General features: G+C 38.7%; 1 protein-coding gene across 2 annotated transcripts in view; it reads left to right on the top strand.

The window, feature by feature from the left end:
* LOC139743388 (cholecystokinin receptor type A-like) overlaps positions 1–21,034 on the top strand; it is a 148,849-nt gene extending 127,815 nt beyond the window's left edge. The window contains exons 5-9 of one of the 2 annotated variants that reach the window (XM_071653873.1): positions 8,008–8,264; positions 12,968–13,085; positions 14,354–14,664; positions 15,107–15,337; positions 20,835–21,034. In XM_071653873.1, coding sequence (XP_071509974.1) covers positions 8,008–8,264; positions 12,968–13,085; positions 14,354–14,664; positions 15,107–15,337; positions 20,835–20,924 — 1,007 coding nt within the window. In that variant the 3' untranslated portion in view covers positions 20,925–21,034. Of the gene's footprint in view, positions 1–8,007; positions 8,265–12,967; positions 13,086–14,347; positions 14,665–15,106; positions 15,338–20,834 lie in introns of both variants that reach the window. The other variant, XM_071653872.1, reaches the window with a different exon arrangement.
* The last annotated feature ends 5,739 nt before the right edge of the window (positions 21,035–26,773 follow it).

Here is a 26,773-nt window from a genome sequence, read left to right as displayed (position 1 = left end):
GAGAACCTGTTTTAATTGTTCAAGGAAACTCCTCAGGCCGAATATTTTTATGCAGATGTGTGTGCGGTTGTGTGTGTGTGGGGGGGGGGGGGGGTCTTGAGTTCAGACGGCGTGTTTTATGGCTATTGTCAACATCATAAAGCGTTCGGTCTTTTAATTAGAAACGAATCAAGGACCCTCGCCCCAGTTAACCGTTAAGTTAAATACAAACAACAGAATAAAGACGATCAGGGGCCCGTTTCGTAAAACTTGTTATCAGTGACAACTGCCACATTTCTATGACAAATTTGCTCTCAGCCAATCAGATGCAAGGATTTCAGTAGCTTGTCACATCTGTGACAACTTGTCACTGATGACAAGTTTTATGGTATGGTATGGTATGGTATGGTATGGTATTTATTTCCGTATAAGAATGAAAAACGGGTGGATTGCCCATATTCAGCGTTGCCAACATGGCAACGCTGTTCTTCCATGGGGTCCACATACAATGAGTACAATATTTATGGACACGTACAAAACAAATTATACAGACATGCAGGTGGAAACACATACAGTAAAATGGGAGAGAGAAAAAAGAACAACCGATAACAGAAAAATATTAAAGGCAATTAGATATAACAATGACCAAATCAGAATATGTTTAGATATAAAATGGAGTGTTTGAAAATAAAATCCTCAAACATATCTATGCAGTGAAAGAAAAAAAACAGATTATTGTAGAATAATTACTTTGATAAATTTAGATAAAAAATACGTAGTAACGAAACAAAAAGTAACTGGGGACTTGTGTAAAATGCTTAGATGAATCTATGACAATTTAAGAAAAGTAAAATTCGTGGCAAGTGATATGTCAATTACGGAAAATTAAAGGTGAGGTATATAATGATTGTATCGAAATCAAAGAATAATATTTCAATGGATAAAAACAAGTACAACTTGTAAAAAGTTTTAAGAAATATTTTGAAATATGGAATAAGTTGGAAAACTGATTCAAAATTTCAGATGTCATGAGTTGCTGGAAAAACGAAAATAATAAGATATTATTATCTGATACGGATTGCATACAATGTATATACTTATTTACATGAGGTTAAAATCATAAGTAAATGACAAAAATTCAAAAGCAAATCCAAAGAATAGATAAAACAATTGAAAATTAATACTGGGCATGCAATCGCAACATTACGATGAAAAGAAACAAGTTCAGAAAATATAACATCAAAACAGATTATATCACATTATATGTAACTTATAACTTAATGAAAGACAATTGAGTGAGATTTGAATAAAAAGTACGAAATATATATAACAGCAGTAAAAACACATCGAAATCAAAAGATAACTTCAAGAAAACAATTGACTGAAACTTGAATAACAAGTATGACATAAATCTGAAAAAAAAACGCAATTAGAAAATCAAATACGAGGGTTGAATTACAATATTGTTAGCTAGTAGGAAATATGAAGTGGTTAAGGTGAAGATTTGCACAGTAGTTGAATAGTTTGAACATTTTACCTCTTGGGCTGAAAGGATAATAACAAACAAACAAACAAACAGACATATGAACAAATTTAAATTCAACTCTTACGGATTTAATGTTATTTTGGATTTGAAAACATCAATTGTAGCAGAAGATTTTATATTAGAAGGTAAGGCGTTGTACGCCTTCGCACCTCGATATTTGAAGAAACGGGCCCCAGATGAAAATGGATGAAAAAGAAAAAGGACACAGTTATCATAAACAGATATATTCCACCCTACACATATAATCCATTCCAAGAGGTAGCTTGATTAGTTCAGTGACAAATCCTATAAACAGTCACGGTTATGCGATATGAGAGTATACACATGCACTCTATTTCAACGACTAATAATGCTCACTCCTTCAGTTACCATGGTGTACCGCTTCTGATACTAACAACCAATATGCCGCTGCTGCTGCTGCTAATAATAATAATGATGATAAGCACTCTATAGTATAATGAACGACGCTGTTAGTTCTGTTTTCTTTAGTTTTATTGTCGCCAATGTTGTAAAAATGTAATGAACACGCCAAGGGCAGTACACTATGTATTAACAGAGTGATACTACATGTATGCCAGTCATACAGGGAAGATATGCATGCAGGTAATTCAGTAGAGTCATACTTAAAGAGTGCTTGGTCGCAGGATAACAAACTTAGGGTGTGCATGACATTCAGAAAACTACATAGAAAGGAAATGTAAACAAATTTCCATTGATTTTATACATCTGCAATTACAATGTAATAAAAAAAATCACTTTGGCCTGATACTTTTATCATGTGATAATGTAGTTGCATTTTTGCTTGTATATTGACAAGTTAAAATGAAAGATTTCACGATCTCAGAGGGAATTTAGAGGACGACTTGAACAGCAGAATATCAAAGAATAACAGCAACGCCCTTCACTGGGAGAAGGCTCATACTTCTATAGGAAAAGGGCGTGTCATGTAAAAATTCTGCTGGGATTAACTTATCTCGGAAGGAGTGCATTAATTAAATCAGTACTTAGGGAAGAGATAATGACATAAGGCGATACTCTAATTAAACACAGCTGTCATTAAAACGATAGTCACCGCATGCACGGTGAAGCGTCGTAATGTGTCGGTGGAACCATTAATATACTTGTAAAAATGAGGATAAAGACAAATATTTCTTTTCAGTTACTACAAACTTTGTTTCTTTCGATGGTATGGGTGTGAATGTGTTGGCGCTACCTTTATGATTGATTAAAAACAAAAGATGTAATGTCTTACTTGGGACTAAGCACTGATCTGATTCCTCTATGCTGTTAGAATTCAACAACAACGCGAAAACAATGTCTACCACCCTGGCGACCTTGGGTACCGTCATTTTACTCTTTAAAAAGTTGTAACCGGAAATATCACTAAAATGAACTTTTGTTACCTATCGGACAGCGTCCTCCTGTGGCCAATTCGAATCTAATCTAGTTGGGTTCGACGTCTCTGTGTATAGTTACAGTTCTAGTGTACTACATGCATGGAGAGGTATTATCAAAACACCGCCACATTCATACCGCGGTCACATAAGCCCGGATATTTTGTGTGCCAGCCAGCGATGATTTAATATCCTCCAATAAGGAACAGCGGGGGCGCCCTTGGAAACCATGTCGTGATTAAATGATTGTACAGACACAGATGATGACATTGACTGTTGAAGGGGTTAATGTAAAAAACAACTGGGATTGAATCCCACGCACGGGCACGACAAGGGAAAAACATACATCGCTGGAAGAATGGAAGGAGAAGTTGTATTGGAGGAGCTCTCTGTCAGAAATAATAATGCATCTTTTTTTTTTCCGCCATCTTACCCAAAATAACTGAGATGACGCCATGCTATCGGAGATATTTGTTTTCTAATTAACTCAACACCAGAAATTTGGTACTCAAATTCACGCTTACACTTCCCGGAAAAAAGAAAAGAAAAAAGGTTTTTAATTCAAGACTGATTTTCGTCCTTTTTATATGAACTCATAAACTAGAGACTATTCGATAGGACCGCGTGTGTGACATTCTGCGTAGCGTCATCCCGGGTAACAAAACCCCGACAAGCTCCCAAGAGATTCTCCATGACGGTTCGTGTTTTATGCAACCTGCCTGTCTGTCGAGAATGCGAGGTGAAGTCCGCTGAAAATCGTCGTGGCATTGTCTCAATGAAAGGCGGCCTTCCAACAATGCACACGTAATTTTGTTAGCACGCCGCCAATGTTAGCTCTCGGCGTTTGTCCAAACACAAGCAGTGAGGGTGCGGAGCTATGTCTTCCAGTCCAACTATCAAACACACCACCCCCTCTTCCCCGGCGATGAATCGATGACTTGTAGAATCAGATGGTTCATGCTATCACGCTCTTTTTACCACAATCTTCAACGACGCCCACTGTTATAGCAAGAAATGCACGGGATCTTCTCTACCATGTTTCTGACCTTTGCAGCAACTTCCGGGATTAGGATCTTCTATATCTGGGATACTGTATAGTAAGAAGGAACCAGAGGGTAATCGACATTGACCGCTTTTCTTGAGCTTCATGGTACAACTTTCGATCTATAGTTGGAATTCGTAGTTACCCACGGGCAATTGGCATATCGCGACAAGATATGGACTACGTCACAATTTTACAATTCAACGTGATAAGTGAAATATTAGATTGAATCTGCGGGTACTTGTGGAAAATACCCACAAATATCGTTGCAAAGTTTTTCTTCTTCCTCGATCATGAGTAAGAAGATAATGGACTTTATAGTATGTACGCTAATATAACACGGAAACAATAAAAACCTCCACTGGTAATAAAATCCCCGTCAAAATGCAATCTTACTCACGTATTCACAAACACACACATACACAAACTACATAGCATAGTAGATTTTGTCTCAAGTACTCACATTCCCATACGCATACTTTTCAATGTTAGTTTCTTGATTTTGTGACAAACATGACAAAATAATTACTGTTTGCACTTGCCACACAAACAACTTTTCCTACATTTCTATTGTTCTACGCAATATTCTGTCATCGCATTGAAAATGTCATTTTATGCAAAATCATTAACTCAGGTTTCAGTGGAGGAAGTTATTCTACAGGGAAACTACTGACGCCACCTTCTTCGAAATGACAGTGCTATCGTGGCTATGTTTCTTTTCTCGTGTGCGGCAGTGAACGCAATCACCTGAACAAAACAAAAGAACTAACAAATAATTGTTCTTTCTCTTCACCTTTTCTGTTTCCATTTTGAACTGTTGGATAATTTGATTCATTGTATTTTCATCACAAAATGTGCTTAAACAGAGAAAACAGATGGAAGTAAACTCACAAACACATCTCTACTATAACAAGTGCTTACTGACATTCGTAAGCACGATCATTAGTTTTATTTTTCTTCGGTTTTTGTCCCCCTCGACTGTTTGCTTTATCCTGGTTGTTCCAGGACGACAAACCGCCGACAAACCGCCGACAAACCGCCGACAAACCGCCGACTACTGTACAATTTATTTGTCCATGAATCCTCCTTTTCCCCCTCCCCTCTTTTCCCTCATTTTGGCACGACATTATGAACTTGATTGCCATCTTACATTTTCACAAATTCATTCCCCCAGTATATCAGGAGCTTCAAAGCCGTAACGTATTCATGTTAGTCCAGATTTAGTCCAGATATACAGTACTATCTGTCGCTATCTATTATCAGTGTATTTTTCATATTTCTAATAACAACCAAAAATAAAATGATGATGCCCACTTTACGTCTCCCCACGGCTGTTCGCTGGTGTTATTCCTTCACCAAACTTATATAGTAAAGCGTTCTTATGTGTATAATCAGTAATCAGTAAATCAGGGACATAGCAACAACAAACAAACAAATAGATAAGGAAAAAAAGCCTCATAAAACCAACGCTAACATGAAATGAAATAAAACTCCTCTCGGTACTGATTTATTCGTGAATATTGCGTTGGAAGTTTCCACAGACTTTAGACTTTCCAGGATTCTCCATTTGCTATGTGTGTGGGAGAGAGGCCTAAAGGATAAGATCACGAAGTGAAAACAGTGAAAACAGCGACAACATCAACATCAACATCAACCGAAGAAGAACTGAAAGGTGACAATCTACAATCTAAGAGTAAGATACACGGATGCCTTGGGACACGCCATAAATCTCGTTATTTTGAGAACATTAGAGATTTAGGGACGTGTTTCCAATCCATAATTCACCGATAAGAAGGGGGCAAAGACAAAGAACATGACCTACAGCTTCTGATGATGCTTTTAAAACTATCATGATGGGCGCAACTTCTTTCTTTTTCTTCTTTTTTCTCCATTCCGTATGGGGAGATGTGGATAAGTGCTACAAATCCTTACCTTATGATCGAATGTACACTTCGGTCTCAAAATCTCGGAGAGCAATCTGTATTCAGTATTCAAACAACGTGTTTTTTTTTCTTTCTTATTAACGAAATCCATCCCTTCTCGCAAAACAACAACAACAAAAAAACAACATAAGACGCGTAATGACCGCCGACTCCAGGCGTCGATTTCGTTCGATTCCGCGTATTTTTTAGAGTATTTCTCTCACGTTAGGAAGGTCTAACTGTACGTGCAATTTTCCCGCCTTGAAAGCGCTGAACCCTCCAGATCTGTGTTAATGAGGATCACAAACAATATCATATGCATGAAAATAATATTCATCTCGTTTCAGTCGTTATATTTCTGGCAAAATGAACATTTATTCAAAAGAGGGCCGCACGAATTATATTGGACGAAACATATTATGACACACCGTCGGCTGATTTATCTAAAAGTCTTAAATGGATGACACTAGACAAACGTTTCGAGTTCAGTCGCGTTATATGATGATATATAAATGCGTTCATAACTTAGCACCTTCTTACCTTCAGGTACATTTAGTTAAGCCTAGTGATGTTCATGAACATTACACAAGGCTAATAGACAGTGGAAGTCTACGTGTGCCAAGATTTCGCTGTGATTGCCACAAGTGTAGCCCAGTCGTATCTTCTTTACTTGAATGGAAGAAGCTAGATTATTCAATCAGATCAGCTTCTTCTATATATTCGTTTAAGAGATTGTTTTAACAAAGTTGATTTTTAAAGTAACACCTCAAATTTATTCTGTGCTAGCTAATCATTCCTGTACAGTAGCGATTTAATTGATATATCGACATTCTGGTGAACTCTTGTTGCGGCGTAATCAATACACACTGTATTTTTTATGTTACTGTGCAATGTACAGTATATATTTAATTATCTTTGCCAAGTACGTATCTATGTTATCTTCTGTACGTACGATTTGCTACTTAATGTACAATTATGTTCATCAAAATTATTCAGGGCTCCATGGAAGACCACTACTTATTGGTGAATGGGCTGCCGCGACAAAAGATTTGAAATAAATAGATAAATAAATGAATAAATAAATTAATTAATTTCTTCACACTTTATCTCGGGTTTTTTTCGTTTTATTAACAAGAAATCAGTTTACTCTAAACATTTGGGAACAGAATATGTACTTCATCATATATATATATATATATATATATATATATATATATATATATATGTATGCATACTATAATCATGTCGAAGGAAATTCTTCATACATTTTTTCCTACGTTATCGTTCTCCGAATTCACAGAAGTCCACATTCAAATAAAAACGATTCTTTACACTCTTATTCCCGTATAGGTTTAACATTGATAGACTGCCGTAGTCACAGAGACGTTTCTTGGATAGCTCCCGCAACGGGGATAAGAAAAGACGGCAAATTTGTATAGGTCTATAGATTTGCCATTACTTGTATTCTTTTTTGTATATGGGAAAATGTTTACAAAAGATGATTCTCATTTACATGTTCAGACAGATGTGGGTCGGAATACACTCCTCGGCAAGTGTAGTAATCACTGCGACTATCTGCAGCAAGATATGGTCTACCTCAGCAATTCATGTGGTCGTTTATGTACATGTTCACATAAAATTCCTGTGTTTTTTGGACAATTTTTGACAATGCTCGGGGACTTAGAAATGCAGGGCCCTCTGGAAGAACATGCAGCTTCTAGTAAAGAGGCTACGCCTTGTATACAAATCTATTTTCGTGATCAATTGCACCAACACCAACTACTGTACAACATCAAAGTGTGTTTGATGACCAGCCAATCGTATTATAAATGTAATGAATAAAGGTGTGGTTGTACCTCTTCGCAATCCGCTGGATCACGCGCACCTAGCTACCTGCTGATATGAAGTGACGCCTCTTCGCGCCCTCCGCGTAAAATGCCACTCGCCTTCGTCATGATTCCTGTCCCTTCCCCTCTCTATTCTCTCTATCTGTTTGTGTCTCTCCTCCTTCTTTCTCCTCCTCCTCCTCCCCCCCCCCCTCTCTCTCTCTCTCTCTCTCTCTCTCTCTCGTCCTCCCTTCTGCCTGCATCGATCTAACGTTTTTACTTGGTTTTTTCCTAACAGGTGTATCAGTGGCGGTCTCCGTGTGGACAATGTGCGCCATCTCTCTGGAGCGGTACCACGCCATATGCAACCCGCTGGCGTCGAGGGCGTGGCAGACGAAGACCCGCGCCTGTAAGATCATAGTCGCCGTGTGGGCCCTGTCCTTTCTCGCCCTTCTCCCCTTCCTCATTTACACGAGACACATTCGGATGGGCGAGTCAGACTACTACAAGTGCCGGGAACAGTTCACCTCACACATCTTTCACAAAGTCTACATCGTAAGTGGCAAGACTTTTAAAGTGAACCTTTTTCAAGTCACCGTTGGAGGCTAATATCTACAAGTATAAATTGCCTTTTCAAATGTGTTATGTAAGGCTTGACACTCTTTTATTTCTCCGAGAGATTATATTTTACCGAAGCGCACAGTGCTGAGGAAAATATTATCTCGAGGGGAAAATGTAATTCCCAGTGGACAGTCAACTGTTATATTACAATGAGAGACAAGGCAGTATTATACCTTTATCATATTGTATGGTCTACATAGATACACATCTAGCCCCATCGGCAGCCAGTCAAATTTTAGAATTATGATTTCCTGATGTGACGTCACCGCAGATTTCTCGCTTCATAAGTCACGTGAATGCATCATAACCAATCATCAACCAGTATTTAATATGTAGACCATAATATGTAAATAGTGTATGACCTCGGCACGCGCTATACAAACTACAGGTCATGGCAATTGTATAAATAATCCTTGTGCCATTTGTTTTGGTTGCTTTTTTTTTCACCGGAGTTGGAGGCTATAGGAGACATAGAATTGAAAGATATGTGATTATGTGTTTTTTAAGTGTGCACCATTCCAGGTATGTTCACACCAGCTCATCCGTAATTCGTTAAGTGTTTAATAGCATTGATTTCACAAGCTGGAATTCAACTTCTTTCATCCAACAACCGTATGCACATAAACGCAAATAATGAAGGTCACGTGTTGACATACTTTTTGCAGTCACCATTCATTTTATGAATACACTCTGAACTATAATGACGAGATTCGCTAGTGGTATTTTGATTACTACGGACGGATTCAAAGGTGTTTCACGTATGTGTGTGTGTTGTTTTTTTCATCAACATCCTCCTGTCTTTTTATAATTTCATTTAATGATCTGAAAAGCATTAAGAAATGTCATGATAGAAACTATGAAGAAGTGAAGCTTCAAGTTGTCACATGCTCCTTCCTGGCAAAACCCTGTGTTTCTGAAAGGTTTCTGACAGGTTGCAGAATCAACAGAAACAGAAGGAAGCACGAAGAATAAAATACGTTAGAGAGAGACAAACCTCCCCCCCCCCCAAAAAAAAAAAAAGAAAAAGAAAAAAGAAAACACAGGATATCAAAAGAGATATTCTGTCCCGGATTTACCATTTACTGGGCGGCACGGCGAGATCCGAAATCAATCAGAGCGATATGTCACTCCATCTCCACTTTAATCTGTTCGCCCCCACATTCATCGATGAGGCTACAGTATACAATGACGAGCGCTTGTTAAGACAATTTCCTTGTATCGACAAAAGTTGTTTAGAAAACTAAAAATCTACGTCTATTACGTAGAATACACACTTACTGATCTTATTGTTTAATTCAATACGACAGCTCTCTCCAATGCTGATAATTGCAACGTATTGTGACGCTAAAGGCATTTCCTCAGATATCAGTAGCCAATAAACTATGATGAAAGCTCAACTTGAGATGGAAAAAAAAAGTAACTCTGATAAAGTGCACCATTTCAGAGGCAGCCTCTCTTGAAATGTCAAATAGTCAGTAAATACATAGATAAAAAAGGCCCACTGAACCACTGAACAGTCGATTACCCAATTTCTGTTGAACACACTGATATTCTTTTTTTTGTCATAGACGAGGATGGATAAGAAACAGAATCGAAGATGGATGACAAGTCTGCCGCTATCAATATTATTACTCCTCTGAAAGAAAGATAATCACGTGAAACAGAGCAAAGAGGGTCTCCTGTCTGGCCCCAATCAGGCACGTTTTTGACCTTTCACATCGACGAGAGTCTCGATATATCGAGTTCTTCATATGTGCTGACACTGTATGAACATTCGTTTGATTATCAAACAGCGAGTGTGCTACTCTATCGGTATTTTGTAATTTGGAAGAAAAACGGGAAGAGATTGCCCCCTTTTTGAAATGGCAAAGCTTTGCTCGGATCCCACTTATAAGTTTGTCTATACCACGACAACTATAGTTGTATGACATCTTTATTCTCGTGTCAGAAGGCATGTCTTTGCATTCCATCCTGATATACTTCGAGTGACATTTGAGACTGCCTGTATTCTAACTGATTTCAGCAGACATTCTATATGACATGAAAAACCTTAACAGTCGATAGTATTTTACTTGCTGCTTCGTGCCTGCCATTTTGATTTTCAGTTCGAAAGAAAAAAAAAGTTTGTTTGACAGCAGCACACTGCTGCACCGGGCAAGGACAAACACGGAAATTCGTATGTTCCCCTAACAGCCATGTAAAGATGATCGTGTTGCAAGGACGGAATTCTTGGAGAAAAATGTTTTTGGTGGGTTTTTTTTTATTGAGCAGATGACGTATAAGAGAGTGAAATTTGTCACGTCAGTGTTAGAGTATTAGGTATTAGCAAACGTGAGACGTTTTCAAAAGTTAGTCATAGGAACGTGTATGTCAGGAGTTTCTGCAAAATTGTAATTGCCAAACGATTGCGATCCCACATAGCATAATTTTAATCAACATTGGATGAAGACTTTTGCATAATTCGTGTTCTGCCAAAATCTGAAAAACAGAAACAAAACAAAAAGAAACAAAACAAACACACAAACACACTCACACACAAAATCATACACAGCAACAATCGCAAAAGTTTGTGCAATCGTAAGAAACGACTGTTCTCACTGATACGCACTGCATGGCTTAAAAACCACCTGACGTGACCAGCAGCCCTGGACAGTGTTGTCGGAAATGCCGAGTCCTTTTGCGGAACCGTAAACTTGACTGACATTTGGAATAGGGGTGACGAGACAGACAGTGCCCCCCTGCTGGCCTTTGAGAGGCAGCAGATGGACGGGCGGGTGTCAGGTATTCCTCGAAGCATTCTGATGGGGTTCACTTCGTAACGACATTAACACGAAAAGCACAATGCACCTCGATTCCGTGGCATGCTAATTAACTTCCGTATACGAGGCACAGCCTTCCTCCTCTTCTCTCTCTCTCTCTCTCTCTCTCTCTCTCCCTCCCTTTCTCCATCTGTCTCCTTTATACCTTCTCCAATCCGCCTCATCCGCACGTCCCGGGATGGGGATGGTGAGCAAATGTTTGTTTCTGCGCTGGCAGGGAAAGGGAGGATGTTGATGTCATGAAAAAAATAAACCCGGTTTCCGGGACACGTGGGTTTGAACAGTTTAAGGGGGCGACCCGCGTGACATTTTGTCGTAAAGGGAACCCTGGATCCTAACCGACATGCATGTCACCCACTGTTCATGACTCAATTGCCGTGATGAATAGACGACGGAAGAACCTTTTTAACCTATGTGAAGTAAGACTGCTCATGAGGGGACTGCATTAGCAGTTCCCTCCATTTCCGACAACTTTCCGTGATCAAATGTTGATACGATTCAGTTACAGTTGCCTATGCATTTCATTAAACTATGTTTTGCATTATTGTTTTAAAAAAAAATAAGCTGGAATGATTTCGCTTGTACATGCAAATGTCATGTTTTATTGTGCTTCATACTTTTGTTGGAAATGATATGAAATGAAATGAAAAGAAATGAAATTAAGACAAAATCGATAGGAATTAAATGCGTGTATCTAGCAGCAATGTGACGGGAGATTTTGTTTCCCTGTATTATATCCCGAAAATTTCCCCGAAGTCAACATCAATGTAACATGAGAGTAAGTTCTGATATGCGCGTGTTGTGTGATCATTCATGCAAAGATCTACCACTGTGCGAGAGAACGATATTAACGAGAAACTTGTCATCAGTGCCAATGTCAAAGGTCAGAATCCCTTTACATTACCTCGGCAATATTCTTCTTTTGTTTTTTCAAGAAAAATACAACCACCGAAAGAAGAGCAAGTATCAACTTTCAAGTCAATTTCTTCTTATTCAAATTCATGAAATTTTTCCGTCGAGATGCTTTCATTGCAACTGATTGACAAAATACCAGCCCTGCATCGACATCACTTCATGCTGTCCTAGTGAATCATCTTTCTGCCGAACAGAGACTGCATTCAATACAAAAGCGCCAAATCATTGGTCACTTTCATACCATGAATCCATTCTTCTTTCGTCATCTTCGGGCTGCCACTAGCCCTTTTCAGCTCGAGAATCAAAGATCCTCCACAAAGTACTACAGATGGATGATGCAACCTGGAAAACTGTGGCTGCAGTAAAAGCCCTGTTTATTTCTCATTTTATCACACATGAAGATGAAAAGTGTGGATTACACTTGGCTCAAATTACCGATAGGATCAACATAGAAAATGAACATCACTCAAAACAAAATACCTGTCTATTTCCACATTTCAGGTGAACAATGTTACTATCGATATAAGCAGGATATAAGCAGCTTACATATCTCCCAAATACGAGTAAAGTATGCACTCAAGCTTAATATGTGAAGTGGGCGCCACAGCTTGGGACGCACTAAACGGGAATCACATTAAAGACTAAATCCGACGATGCCCTTAGAAATCTTGCCTCACTTTCTGGTATACTTGCAAAACTAGGAACTCTGGAATCTCCCACGGGACACCGAAGACAAGACATTTCATCCATCGCCTTCATAGGAAGGAATCTATCATAGTCTATAAAAATCATGCTGCACACTGAATATCGAATGCTGCAGTAGTGGATAGTGCAATTTATTTCATTTCTAACTTTATGTCTGTGTTTATGTGTGTGTGTGTGTACTTTTTTTCACTCTTGTAGACGTGCATCTTTATGGCTTTGATGTTCCTTCCACTGGTCGTCATGTGCATTGCATACGGACTGATTATTCGGGAACTCTGGCGAGGTATCTACTACGAGAAGCGGAACACAAAAAGAGGTAAACAGATTCTCTAATTCTTCATACACATACACGCACATCAGACCCACCAAACACACTTACATAATTATGCACACAGATACACACACACACATCAGACACATACACACACCCACACCACAGGAACACACACACATACATACAAACACACACGCACACTTACGTATACTTGTAGGTAGACGAGGTCCTCTTAACGCTAGAATTCTTTTTTATACATATTTTTCCCCAACGTCATCTTCTTTTCTTTTTCGCCTTTTTTCTTTTTTCCTTCTCGCCGTCCCTCTTTCTCGGTATTTCTTTCCGAGCACGTCCCGGGGGCTCCCGCTCGTTTTGATTACCAATCGATAGAGAAGAGCTGGTCGACCGGGCAAAACCTCTCGGTCGTCATTTCTTTAGATTCAACACTTTTTTCCTCTCTCTCTCTCTCCTGCCCATTTTATCGACACAGTGGAGATATAATATCGAGTTAGGACTGCCGGTCATTCGATCGCATTTATTGTATGATGGTCAGATATTGGTACAAATAATTATGGCAATGGTACCGCAACCTGTTGAAGAGCGGCAGCAAAGACGTGCATAGCCTACCATACTTTTATCTTTTACCGACTTTCATCAAATATTGTTACGCATACATCTAAGAGAATGAATACGTCATAATAATGGCATACTTTATGCATATAATAATGTTCGCACATTATCTTCACATTGTTTGTTTGTTTGTTTGTTTTTTAGCAGAAAGTGAATTTCCAACTCATACGTCGTCAGTAAACCTTTAATAGATTACCACCTGCACATCAATGTTATTATTGTTATCATTATTATTAGTAGCATATTCTTCACCATCATCGTCATTACCACTGTCACTTTATTTTTATAGATAACATCATTGTCACGTCATTGTCCTCATTGATATGATTAGTATCATCATTATTATTTTCGTCATTATTATTACTATTATCATTACTATCATTATTATTATCATTATTATTATTAGTAGTAGTAGCAGTAGTAGTAGGAGGAGTAGAAATATAATCATGTCATATCGTACGTAAGTTCCTTCGAAAAAGCAATCATCTCCACTCGGCGCGCTGCAGTCGGGCTATTTAGTGGTGTCAATCATAATTGTGTTTCATTTCTATATTCTTGTGCTCTTTGATAAGAAAGGACGGACACAAATTCTGGCATTTACTTTTCTACTTCTAATCTAGCCCGCAATATTATTTGTTTTTGTTTTTGCTTGTTTGTTTGTTTTTTACTTGCAGAGAAAGAAGAGAACGGAACCCCGCTGAATGACATGAGTAAACGATGTCGAAGGTCATCGATTGATGACAACAGTGCCACGGAGAGTTTCTTGCGAAAGTCTCGGGGAGGAGGCGGGGCAGGAACCGGAAACAAGAAGCAGGAGACTGGCCACGCTACCCCGAGGAGTACGGCGTCCAACACGGCCAAGAAGCGCGTGGTCAAGATGCTACTCGTCCTCGTTCTCCTTTTCTTTGTCTGCTGGGCGCCGATTTGGTGCATGAACGTCTGGGTGACGTTTGATGAAAAAGGGGCATACAAGAGCGTCGACGCTCTTCAGGTGCGTTGAGGTCAACTTCGCCGACCATGAAAGGTCTATTTAAGTATTGGCCCTTGGGGTCATGCTGTCCGGGGAAAATAAGCTCTTTCTGCCCAAATCAAACATTGTGTAAGGTCTTTGGTTGTTTAGATAGCGTTGTAACACCGCAGAGCACCAGTAACCCTGTTGCATGGCGCAGTTCTGACATTTAGTGATTTTTTCGATTTCAATTGCCTGGTAAAGCAATTGCTCACCACTCAGCTATCTGACCCCTTGGCTACAAAGTATCAAAATAAAACGGATTCTCTACCAATGCGAGAGCACTCTCTGTTCATAACTTATGGCGTGTACTTACATGACAGAATGTCCCATGGACACCCTCCCCTGTAACTTCCGCAGAGAAAATCATGGATGCTAATGCTTCATTTATGTCTACCCTATACCATTCTTCGTCCTCACACAGATCACAATGATTCGCCTTCTGACCTACATCTCGGCCTGCATCAACCCAATCGTCTACTGCTTCATGAACAAGAAGTTCCGCCAGGGCTTCCTAGAGGCCTTTGGCTGCTGCTGCCTTTGCGGCAAGAGCCAGCGATCCGACACGAACACGGCGGCGCACTGCTACGAGGCCAGCCAGACCAGCGTACGACGTCAGACGGTGCAACGACCCAACTCGACGAACTACACGAACGTATCCTCCGATTCCTCAGTGTGACATAACTGCGATTCCTATCATTATAGTTGTTCGATGAAGTGTTGCAAGCGCATTTGGGTCTAATGGATCGAACCTTTCCCCCTCGGGGTATAGGAACATCCGTATGGAGGTGCAATGTCACACATGCCTCAACTATTGTGAGGCCCAATGATATCGAATAACGTGCTTGTACGAGAAGAAGATAGTTTCAAAGGTTTGCTGAAAACCGTTGAACGGTTGCAAGTCGTGCACCCTTCTGCGGTGTGCTCTTCCAGCGCATGACCTGCGAATGGCATGTTGACTGGGACCAATAGACCCCCCGAAGGCAATCGAATAACGTAATGACCGTGACAAATACAGGTCTGACGAGTTCGTTTGATCTCTACTAAAATCTTATCATGGAGCTGTAGTGGCCCCATCCTTTAATAGACGTTCGACTTTTGCAGCTGCTCTATTTGTCTCTTGAATTGTAGCTTGTCAATCCTGTGCGGACAAAAGCTGGAGAATTTGACATGGGTGAACATGTTGAAAAGTGATGGATAAGAATCAATACAAAGAAAGGACAGGATGGTGACTACATCTAAGCAAGCTGATATCTGTCCTCACTACAATCGCCTACTCGCTATCCTACTCACCACCGACCTCCTTCGCCACTCTATATGTGCATACGTTTAACTGACAAAATGACCATAACAGATGACTGCTAAATTAATATCCCTCGACGCACTCTGTCCATCATAAGCTTGCACGTTTTCACTTTACCTTCCTTCTTGATATTGTAACATTCACATGAACAAAGGCAATAATAAATGGGAACTCGACAATCTTCTTTTCTTGCACTTTCATTTGCTTTCTTGTAGTGTTGAAAAGCACGTGACAGACCCCTTTCGTTAACTTGACGACTTGTGTCTCGTGATCCCGTTCTCATCAATAATTACGGACTGATTCGAAAGAAGTGCAAAGTTTACCGTCCCCCAAGATGGCCTCTAATGATCGGGTTTTCCGTCATTACGGACCAGCCAAAACGATCAATTGGAAAGCAGAGAAAGAGTACTTAGAAGACGAAAACGACATTACCTATATACTTTTATTATCACACATGTATCTGTACACTGGACGACAACAGAAATATATTGTGATTGCAAAGACGTTTGCTGGAGACTGACTTAGACTAACTGTGATTAGTTTTCTCCTCTCTGTATGTTTTCTCAAGAAAATTACAATTTCTTGTGTTTTTGTGCGTTTGCATTCATGCGTTTGAGGACATAGTTTCTCTTTTTTTATATATCCGTAGAGAAATACATGTATAAAACAAACGGGACCGACAGAATGATATGATATTGAAAAAAAAAAAGATGAAGAAGATAGAAATAGATTGATATTTGACCTAATCGACAGATTTGCACGACGCTAAGCGCGGTCGTTACCAAATAATGTTGTAGGAATCACGTGACGCAGCCCAGACCTACATGACAATACTGGTGGGCACTTATGACATTATGCGTTATGATTTGCATGCCCAGAATTGTGCTGTGAGCGCACATGTCCATTAGTGCAACTGAGATCCTGGATTGGTGGCATTTACATAGCACGGCGCGGAAGGGGGATAGAATTCAGTTCATGCAAACAGACTAAAGAAGGTAATGTAAGGCAATCTGCAAGGGAGTCATGGAAAGCGCGAAGATTTGGAGAACTGATATTCGACTGACGTAACTCGAGCCATGCTCAAACTGACAAAGACATACTGAAACACTGAGTACCGTTTGATAATTGATGCAGTGACAGCTTGGAAGTTCACCCCCCCCCCCCCCCCTTCCTCCCCGCTTTTTGCCTCCCGAATTTAGATATGACAATCGTATGACGTAACAGAGACAGATGATACTACGATGACATCTTCGGGTTAAGCAAATTTGGAGAAAAACAACACACATTCAAACGTGTCTTTTGGGGGCATATATTGGGGTAAACATGAAGTACAAAACACGGCAGAAAGAACATATTCAAAACGAAAAAATCTGAACAGACGATTTATGTTGGGCTACACGGCCGCTGTGAAGACACATGTAAACAGAAAATGAGTCAACTGATGTTATTGAAATTTCAACTTTAGGAATCAAGGCAGAAAGGGGATGACTGCAATAATTTCCTTCCAAAAAAAAAAAAAAAAACAACACACGAATCAATTACAAACATCAAGAGTTGACGAATAGTTCAAAATTTAAAATCGTTGACTTGCGAGCTTCCGTTCTATTACTGGAAAGATTTTCTTCCCACACTCCCGTGTGGCAACTGGCCTGATTTGTGTTTTCTCAGGCTTCATTTTGAGGACTTATAAAGATTGATAAATGAAATTCTATGCTGCATTTTGGGACGTTGCTGACCTTGCTGACGACTGGTACGTGTACTGACAACTATCAGTTACCGTCAAACGGTGATCCTTAACCTTAAGGATAAACTAACTTCGAGGATAAGCTCTATGGAGCGCCAAGTGTCGCACGGTCGATTTCGTCACGAAATCCGTCACGTACTCGACCGTGCAACACTTGGCGCCCCATGGAGCGTATTCTCGAAGTTAACTTATCCTCGAGATTAACGATCACCGTCTGAACGTAACTATAATGTGTAGACGAACGGTAAGGTAGATATTGCGGTGACACCACATTCCTGACTAACCACTGACTGTTGTTCTCTTCACACGTCACCCTCACCCGTTGACCAATAGCTTCGTAGTATTGTTAACTAAAATTCAAATTTGTGATGACGTGTTAAGATGACTCACGAATCAGTTGACAACTTTGACTCCTGCACGTAAATAGGGGAGACGACCGATACATGCGTTTAACAATCACTACGATATCACGACCGGGTTGTTACCAGATAAACATCAATAATCGCGTTTTCTAATCTAGATTTTCTACATTTGGTGACTCGTAACGAACCGACTGGCTGACCATTCTTTTTCCTCTTCTCTCTCTATCTATCTTTGTCTGTTTGTTTGTATGTCTGTCTCTGACAAGCGAATCGGATATTGGTTGATACGACTTTCACAGCGAATTTTGCCGACTAAAGACAATTAAATGGGAGAGCTTTTCATGACGACTATCGAACACATTTACACATCGGACAATCTAACCGACGAAGCATCATTTGGAACACGTCTCGACACTTTGCATTTGACCAACAACCTTAGACGGATTGACTGAGGTATCAGTATCTGCCGACTTTTTCCTTCTTTTACTTACGGTAAAATCCTACAGTTATCTTATCTGTTTCCTCGACATGGTTTTCAATCACGTGGACAAACAGTTTGCATGCGTCAGTTTCTGTTTTGTCAGGAACAACCTTTGCTATGAATGTGAGCGTAACATTTACGTACGTCTGTAAAATAATCTTTCCCCCATTGCCCTGATTGGACTAAGATGACCAACTACGTTTAGGTGACTAATTGTGATTGACCGAGACGTTGTGACAACGACAAAGTAGCTAGAAGGTCCTGAAATGACCAAAATTCGACATCCTTATTTATGTGACCGTGACACGTGACTGCAATGGGTGACAAGAAGCAAGTATACTTATACTTGTTCTACTTACTGTCGCCATCTTGCCCGATCTTTGTCTTGTCACAAAGGCTCTACACATGACCCTGACACGGGGTGTAATATCCTGGAGAGACGACTAACCTTGGACAGTTTGAGATTCAATGACATTTCATTGTGTTTGTAGACAACACTTTGACTGGTACAGTGATAGCTGTAGCTTATTATTTGAACTTCGTGTCGTACCCTTCTGATAGATTTACTTACACTTGTTTGGTCAACGCAGTTATTGAGAAGGTCAGCGCTCACATGCATGTGAAGACAAGGACTCAAGAGGACGGTCATTATTCGTGTAAAATCCTTGACGGGTAGAATTTAGGGGTCAGAGAGTGGAAATGTTTAGGCAGTATTTTCACTCCTGCGATTTCGACCATTCAATCTAAAAAACATGAAGAGATGGGATTCTTTTCTTAAAATGAAGACAGTATGTCATCATTTGATTGCAATGATCATGAATCAGGGACAAAACTGACCGACCGCTCATGCTTCAAGAGCATGACTACTTTGTTCATCATCCTGACTACTTTGTTAATCATCCTGACTCAGCGAGACTCGCCGGAGCGAGAACTGACCATTTTTTTTTAGCTCTTTCTTTACTTTCGAGTTCTACATGTTGTTACCACTGCCTACATTTGTTTCGCGATATGGCCTTTAGTAGATAAATGTTCAACAAGCAATTTTCGCTATTGTTAAGGCAGCTGGATTGGTTTTGTTTGTAGGTTTGGTTTTCGCGCGCTATCATCCAAGTGTGCTTGCAACACGTCGTCTGCTGTCTCCTCGAAGTCTTAGTAGAATCTGTGTAGCGAGAAAGAGGCTGTGAGGACAGACATGAAGGAAAGACGAATGCAATGCATGCTTTGTACATTTTGTATCATTATACAGAGAAACCTATCACTGTGACAAAAAAAAAAATAATGATGTATTATCCCTGTACAAAGAGACTCTTTTATGATCCTGTTGAATGCATGGGAACGTCTGAATGCATGAGAATGTTGTTGAGGTAATATTCATCTTCATGTTTGTTTCTGAGCTTTTTCTTTTGTATTTTTAAGAGACCACACACTCTGCAATTCTGATTTGCCCATTCGCTTGTGCTCCTTTCTTAGGAAATTTTCTTTGATGTAGATGCAGTCCATTGCATTAGAAATCAGCTCGACTCTAGACTGTCAAGAAAATTATGACACGCTCATAGGGCTCGTGCCTCGAATATTTAACGATGATTTCTCTTTTTTTTTTTTCAAATTGACATTTTCGTCTGTACTTTTTTCTTGCAAAACAAACCAAATTTGCACAACCAACGCGGAAAGTTATGCATTTATTTTACAAATTCGTTTGTGGTCGTTCCCTTAGGTTGTTAATGATATCTTTCAAATCAATGAAAGCATTGAAGCATTGAACCTTTCGAAGCGGAATAATGTGTTTTTCATTTCGTTGCAACGCTTAGTGTTGTTAATAATATTCATAACTGTGAAATAGAATTACTCTCGTAGCTGAAGGGTATACGTGCATATCGTTCTTTTACATCAAGCTAGTCTTGGCTTTAGATTTTTCCAAACCCCGAAGAAGAAGAAAAATGATGATGATAATAATAATGATAATAATAATAATATTAAAACAAATCTGCTCAGGGTTGTTGTAATCAAGCTAACGATGTGATTGTGTGAGGTTAACAAACTTATTTATAGTTTCGCCCTCTCCCTTGATTTTTTTCATCTAATTTTCCGTTCAATGCTCCCAGTTATTAGGTAATGTTGTTTCTTTCGAACATGAACTAACCTAATAAGGATTCAAATTGAGACTACGCGTCGTCAACACAGCAATAAAATGGTCTGCCCTTTTACGAAGCATAGGACGTATCTCGGGCAAATATTGCTTTCCGTAACCATACACTTACCCAGAGATGGACGGGCAGATCCGCTTTACGCCTAATCGTTCACTCCCAGCACCTAAACAAATTGGCCACCTGTAACCTTGTGAGGGCAGTATAACGTTTTCTTGCTGGTTTCACATTGATTACTTAGCTATTCGGATACCGTGTGAACAAAATACAGGGCGAATTAAATTGATGCACTATCAATACAAAAAAAAAAAAAAAAGACACAAGAAAACTTGAAAAATCCGTCACGGTAATAAAAAGATGATAGATATTATACATCTGAAGTAGATTTATTCTCTGTACAATGTCACAAGATAAATTCTCATAATAGAAACCATCGAACTGATCACTTCCCTTAAACATCCAGTTGCACATACATTGTAATACTAAAATGTTTGGATCTTATTTGTATACAGTCACCCTTTACATCGACTAACCTTGTCCTAGAACGGATTATTATCATAACTGATCAATCATAATAATATTATACAGATATACTTTACCTTCCGAATTTTAACCAGAAACTCAAAATTTGGCCAAGTATTTACATTTTGGATCAAGAATTTAAACAAAATAGGGGAAAAAAGAAAAACGTCTTACCTTTTTTCCTATCTTGTAGGGCCTACCTTAAAGTAGTCTTACGCTCTATCGATATCCGGCCATTACCGGCCACTGAGCCAGGGATCGGAAATTGTAAAACAGAGAAGCCGTAACACCGCGAGAGTTGCCCATGGTAGTTATTCGAGCACTCGTATGGCCGCTGAATACAACATGTACTCATATTTTGAAGGAGTTGATTGTTCATCACAAGTATAGCTGTGACATCATTTTTCAATTAGCGCACTATTTGGAAAATGTCATCTTTAAAACCGACGTCATTTTCCAACTACTGTATCATGGCGTGTCAAACATGCCAACATTCTAAAAAAATTGCAAATACATAATATCATTATAATCACGTAATGGCTCTTTCAAACAATCACTATAGAGGATACATTTTTGATCCAAAATATAATAATCATTACTTCCCGTTCGGTATTTTTCCCTCTCTCTCCCTTTCTTTCGTATATTTACACTCGTATGGTAACGTAGCCTACATGTATTAGGAAAGTCAGTACGAGACGAATATCCTTAGATTTTCAATAACATTTTTTATTTTGGAACATCCGGGTTATGTTCAATATTTTCTACCTCTCACATATGTATTTATGCTCCGAGTATATAAAGGTGAGAATTTCAACAGCTTTCTTCATTCCTTTGGTCATCTGACATGTATTGCCGTGAGATGTTCTAATTGTCATGAATTTACTGCTAAAAAAATTAATGCGTTAATTACTGGTGTGTTGGTAGCTGTCAACAAGTGTGTGCGTATGGTTTAACTTGTGTGTGTGTGAGAGAAAGCGCGCGCGAGTGTGTGTGTGTGTGTGTGTGTTTCTAGTTTGTTTTTAAATTGCATTCATTGCGTGTGAGCTTACCAGTCGTGTGCGTGCATCAAAGAACAAGACGTGAGCTGAAATTGTGGGCTGTAGTGGGTAATCGATTCAAATATGGTTTGAATTGACAGACACCACAAACTATCATAATCTTACAATGTCCATTCATTATGGAGTACAGATATTATTGTAAGAATAGTATGCGTAAATTTTCTTTTTCTTTCTAATATTGTTCACTAATTTCCTTATACCCATGGTACAATGCCTTATTATTTGCAGTCGTTTAACAATGACATTCGACGAGGAAATATCGCTGAAAATCGTTTTTAATCAGCGGGGATACAACTGAGCAAATAATGATTTGCTATAATTGGTTGAGGAGTTGTAGGAGAACCTTTCTCATCGCGTAAGTCTTGTCAGGGTTATCTCGGTTCCACTGTTGATTTTCATCGATCACGTTATTTATAAGTAGTAACTCAAATCCCGTGTATTCATACTGTTTGTACCAAAAGTAGTGTTCATAATTTTGACTGAAACGAGTGATCATAAAGAAACATGTTTGTAGCAATATACGAACACAAAGGCCTTGCAGTCCACGTACCAATGCTGGAAATAATATCAAGCTGACTGGAAAAGCCCAACCTTCTGTTAAAATGATAACATCTTGATGAAAATATCATTCAACTCTTCAAAACAAATGCGGAGCTTGTTTTACCCCTGGCAATACTACCGGCAAAGCACGTCTTGTGGAATATTTCGGGGACATTTCGTAAAAGTCGTGATGGATAGATATTAATCCATACTATGAAACGCTCTATCTGAATGTCACTCAAAGCTATGTTATGTGTGTTTGGTATGAAGCTGTTAATGAACATGAACGGTCAGTTAGTATAATGATACATTGTTGTACGATAATGGGAAAGTTGCATGGTGGGATACATTACTGTCGTGTATCGATGCCAACATGAAGATGAAGAGAAGAGAAGAAATTCATAAACGCTTCTTCCCTTAGCATAGGTAATGATTGAGTCGGTGGTAAATGTATTGTGGCCGGACCCTCACTCTATAAGGGGCGGGACATCTTCGCTTGTGTGAACGTATGGCACATACAGGGAGACAATAACGGCTCTCTCCCCGGTGATGTACTGTGCTGGGGATGTCGGCTTCTGCATATTGATTGGAGTTTAATTGCGTGTTCCTCTTAACAATCTCCTCTAACATGCCTATGATATGCAATCTTTTGCGAGGTTGGAAGCAATGTTTTCTTTCAGTTTGCTTTACACAGTCAGTTCCTCTTTCCTCAACTTTTAATTATGGTATGCTCAGTTCTTGCATAGCACCTCACGTGTTAAAGACAACCTAAAAATAACCACACACTTCAACAGCGGCGAAAGTATCCATATAGAGAACGATTAATGAGTACATTGCATTTGATTTTAGTCGTAAGCCATCTTTCATCAGATTTGCATTTCAAGTGCTGTTTCTTGTACGGTTTTTGTAAACCAGCGTCCTCATTTTTACACTCTTCCATGCTTCTTCCTCGCGACTTGCTTGATATAATGCGTCTTTACCATGTATTTTTTGACCGTGACTGTCAATGCTATGTCAATGACTTCATAGCAATGGTCTATCACTACTAAAATAAACGTTATTCGTTCACGAATGCTGTATTCGTTTGAATGTATTCTGATATCTGACGTAAGTGTTTTGTATTATAGTGTCCACGTGAGCATATACGTATATAACATAAACACCTGTATACAATATCGAGCACTTTTCATCAATCTTCAATAAATTATATATTCCCGACGAATATATATGTATGTATATATATATATATATATATATATATATATATATATATATACATATATATATATATATATATATATTCATAGATATAATTATGTATATATATGTGTGTGTATGTGTGCGTGTATGTCTGTGGTTATGAAATTAAATAACTAAACAAAGTAGACGCGTGGAAGGAAACAAATATAAACATTAACAAAAGTTAGGAAGATTTCGGAACAGAAGTGCATGGCATCTTTTTAGTAGACATAATTATCCTAAGAACGTCTGAAACACATTGGCAACGTTAAGAAATCCATATGAAATGAGAAAAAAACCAATTGCATCCACATACAAACTACCTAGAAAGCACACACACACACACACACACACACACACACACACACACACTCACAGGCTCTCTCTTATACATATGTATATATACCAATGTACATACATGGTTATTTCTGTATCAATAATACATTAAATAGTTTATCTACATGCATGCGTTCACATAATGTCTACAGGTACTGGTATTATGATTTAATTGCATAAAAATAATGATAAAACAAGCAGGACTTACGTTTTAAAGGAATGCACACATCTGTTAAAATTCTACGTGTTTAAAGTCTGTCAAGTACTTTACTGTGGAATAACGGCTGTATTATAGCCAGGAGCAAAAAGGAATATCATTAAAAAAATGAGCACTGGTAACTGTTTAGTGTATTCAATCATTTTGAAGGCTTGGATTAGCAACTAGTTTGCTCGTGGATTTTGGAATACACAGATAAAAATGGGGAAAAACACAACTATCCTCTGTTTTATAGTAGACGGACGTTGCTTCCTCTGTTCTTATCAGTCTCAATGTTGGCGGTGTTTTTTTTAATGTAGTCAGAGGTTTGATAATAGTGATCCATGCTACCGATTAAAGCCTTGTCATCTTTGCTAAGAAATCTAAAAGTCAAAATATATAAGTATTTGATACTTTGTGAAAATTTGGAACAGTGAAAATATTGTGACCTTTAAACAGTGAGTACTGCTTATCAACTGCAAGGACTAACACTTGTTATTTATTGGAGCTTGAATATAGTGAATATGCGGTGTTGGGCGGGGGCTATCCCCGTGAAACAGTATAGCTAGGGTTGATTCGTTTTTCATAAGTAATTGTTAGTCGTATTATTATGAAGGGTATGTATAATCTTTTCTACTATTCGGCTTCCACTCAAGGGAACCGTCAAGCTAAAAGTGAACCACAGAAAAGGAAAAGGAAATTAAACGTACTAAGTAACATTCAATTCAATTCAATTCAATTCAATTCAATTCATTGTTTATTCAATCATCTTCGCAGCTGAGTAGCTGAATTGCGATAATTGTGTATACATAGTAAAATGACAAAAGAATAAAATACAATTTCATCAATTTATGACACAACATAACTTGGATTATACTTTTCAAATTCTTTGTTTTAAATATAAAATCTGGTGAATTCATATTACAAAATATCATCATACCTGTAGTTTTAGATGTTATGAGTGCGTCACAAAATAAAATCTGAATAAACTCAGCAATCTGAACTAGATATGAGAAAATAATAATGACACGAACTAAAAAATACTAACATTACAACATTAAACATTATAACATGATAACCTAATAACAAAACTAAAATAATGATAGAAATTGCAAAATAAACTCTACAAACAAATTGTAAACCCAACACGAACACGGTGATATACAAATTGGACTATCATACTTTGTGCAAACCACTCACATGACTAATTGTTCCTTCTTTGTCCCGCTTACTTTGAGATGAATGCGACCGCCATTGCATTCGCGTTTGCTCAGAAGCAAAAAGTTGTTCACGGTAAAATGAAAAACGAAATAACGCTTGTACACCAATTAACCCAATCAACGTGTAGCGTCGCTTGTTTTTAACAAGACTTCAAGCATGTATCTGAGTATTGACATAATCAAGGAGTGATGAACAACATCATTAGCAGATTTCAATATTGACGGCCCACTAATTGTCAGTCCATTACAAATGAAGACACGTTACGCTGCGTCCCGGTGCAGTCACGAGTAATTGTTTTCACTTGATGGTCAAACAGGATGCATTTTTTTTCCCACGGGAGTTTTTAAATCTTACGTAACTGCTGATAAAATTCATTTCTTATAAGTCTTTTTCCCATCTTGTTTCACCTATTGCAGTAGCATACTTTCAAAGGTGAATTACATTCAAACGTGAATTACGTGGAAATGCGATCTCCCGTGGAGCTATATTTATTGGTCCTTCCCGTTGATTTGAAATGTTTATGTCTATATTTTGGTGGCGGGGGAGGGGGGGGGGGGGGGGGGGGGACTCGGGAAATGTATCGTTAGCCTCCGCACCAATTTCTCAAACATTCGATCAAAATGATTAGCAAGATCAGGACAATTTCTCTATATGGCTGTTTTGGTTTCTTTAAAAAGGTGTCAATTTTTGAACTAATGATTAAAGAGAAGAACGTGTAATCGCATTTATTTGAGAAAAATTAACATACTTTGAAAGGGTATGGTCAAGAATGAACTCAGATATAGTCAGATACATACATATACGCACAGACACATACACAATTATGAACATAATGCATGCTGATAGTATACAAATCTTTTTAAAAAATCTGTTCTCTATTTCAGCTTCTAAATCTAAGAATAGAAAGTGATATTTCACTATACTGAGATCATTCATCAAGGGGTG

This window comes from Diadema antillarum, unplaced genomic scaffold (assembly GCF_040938485.1).
Source record: "Diadema antillarum isolate AM-2024a unplaced genomic scaffold, OU_Dant_1.0 seq00001076_RagTag, whole genome shotgun sequence".
In the NCBI taxonomy this organism is placed as follows: Eukaryota; Metazoa; Echinodermata; class Echinoidea; order Diadematoida; family Diadematidae; genus Diadema; species Diadema antillarum.
Note: the sequence above shows the minus strand (reverse complement) of the source record. Positions and strands in the feature narration are given on the sequence as shown.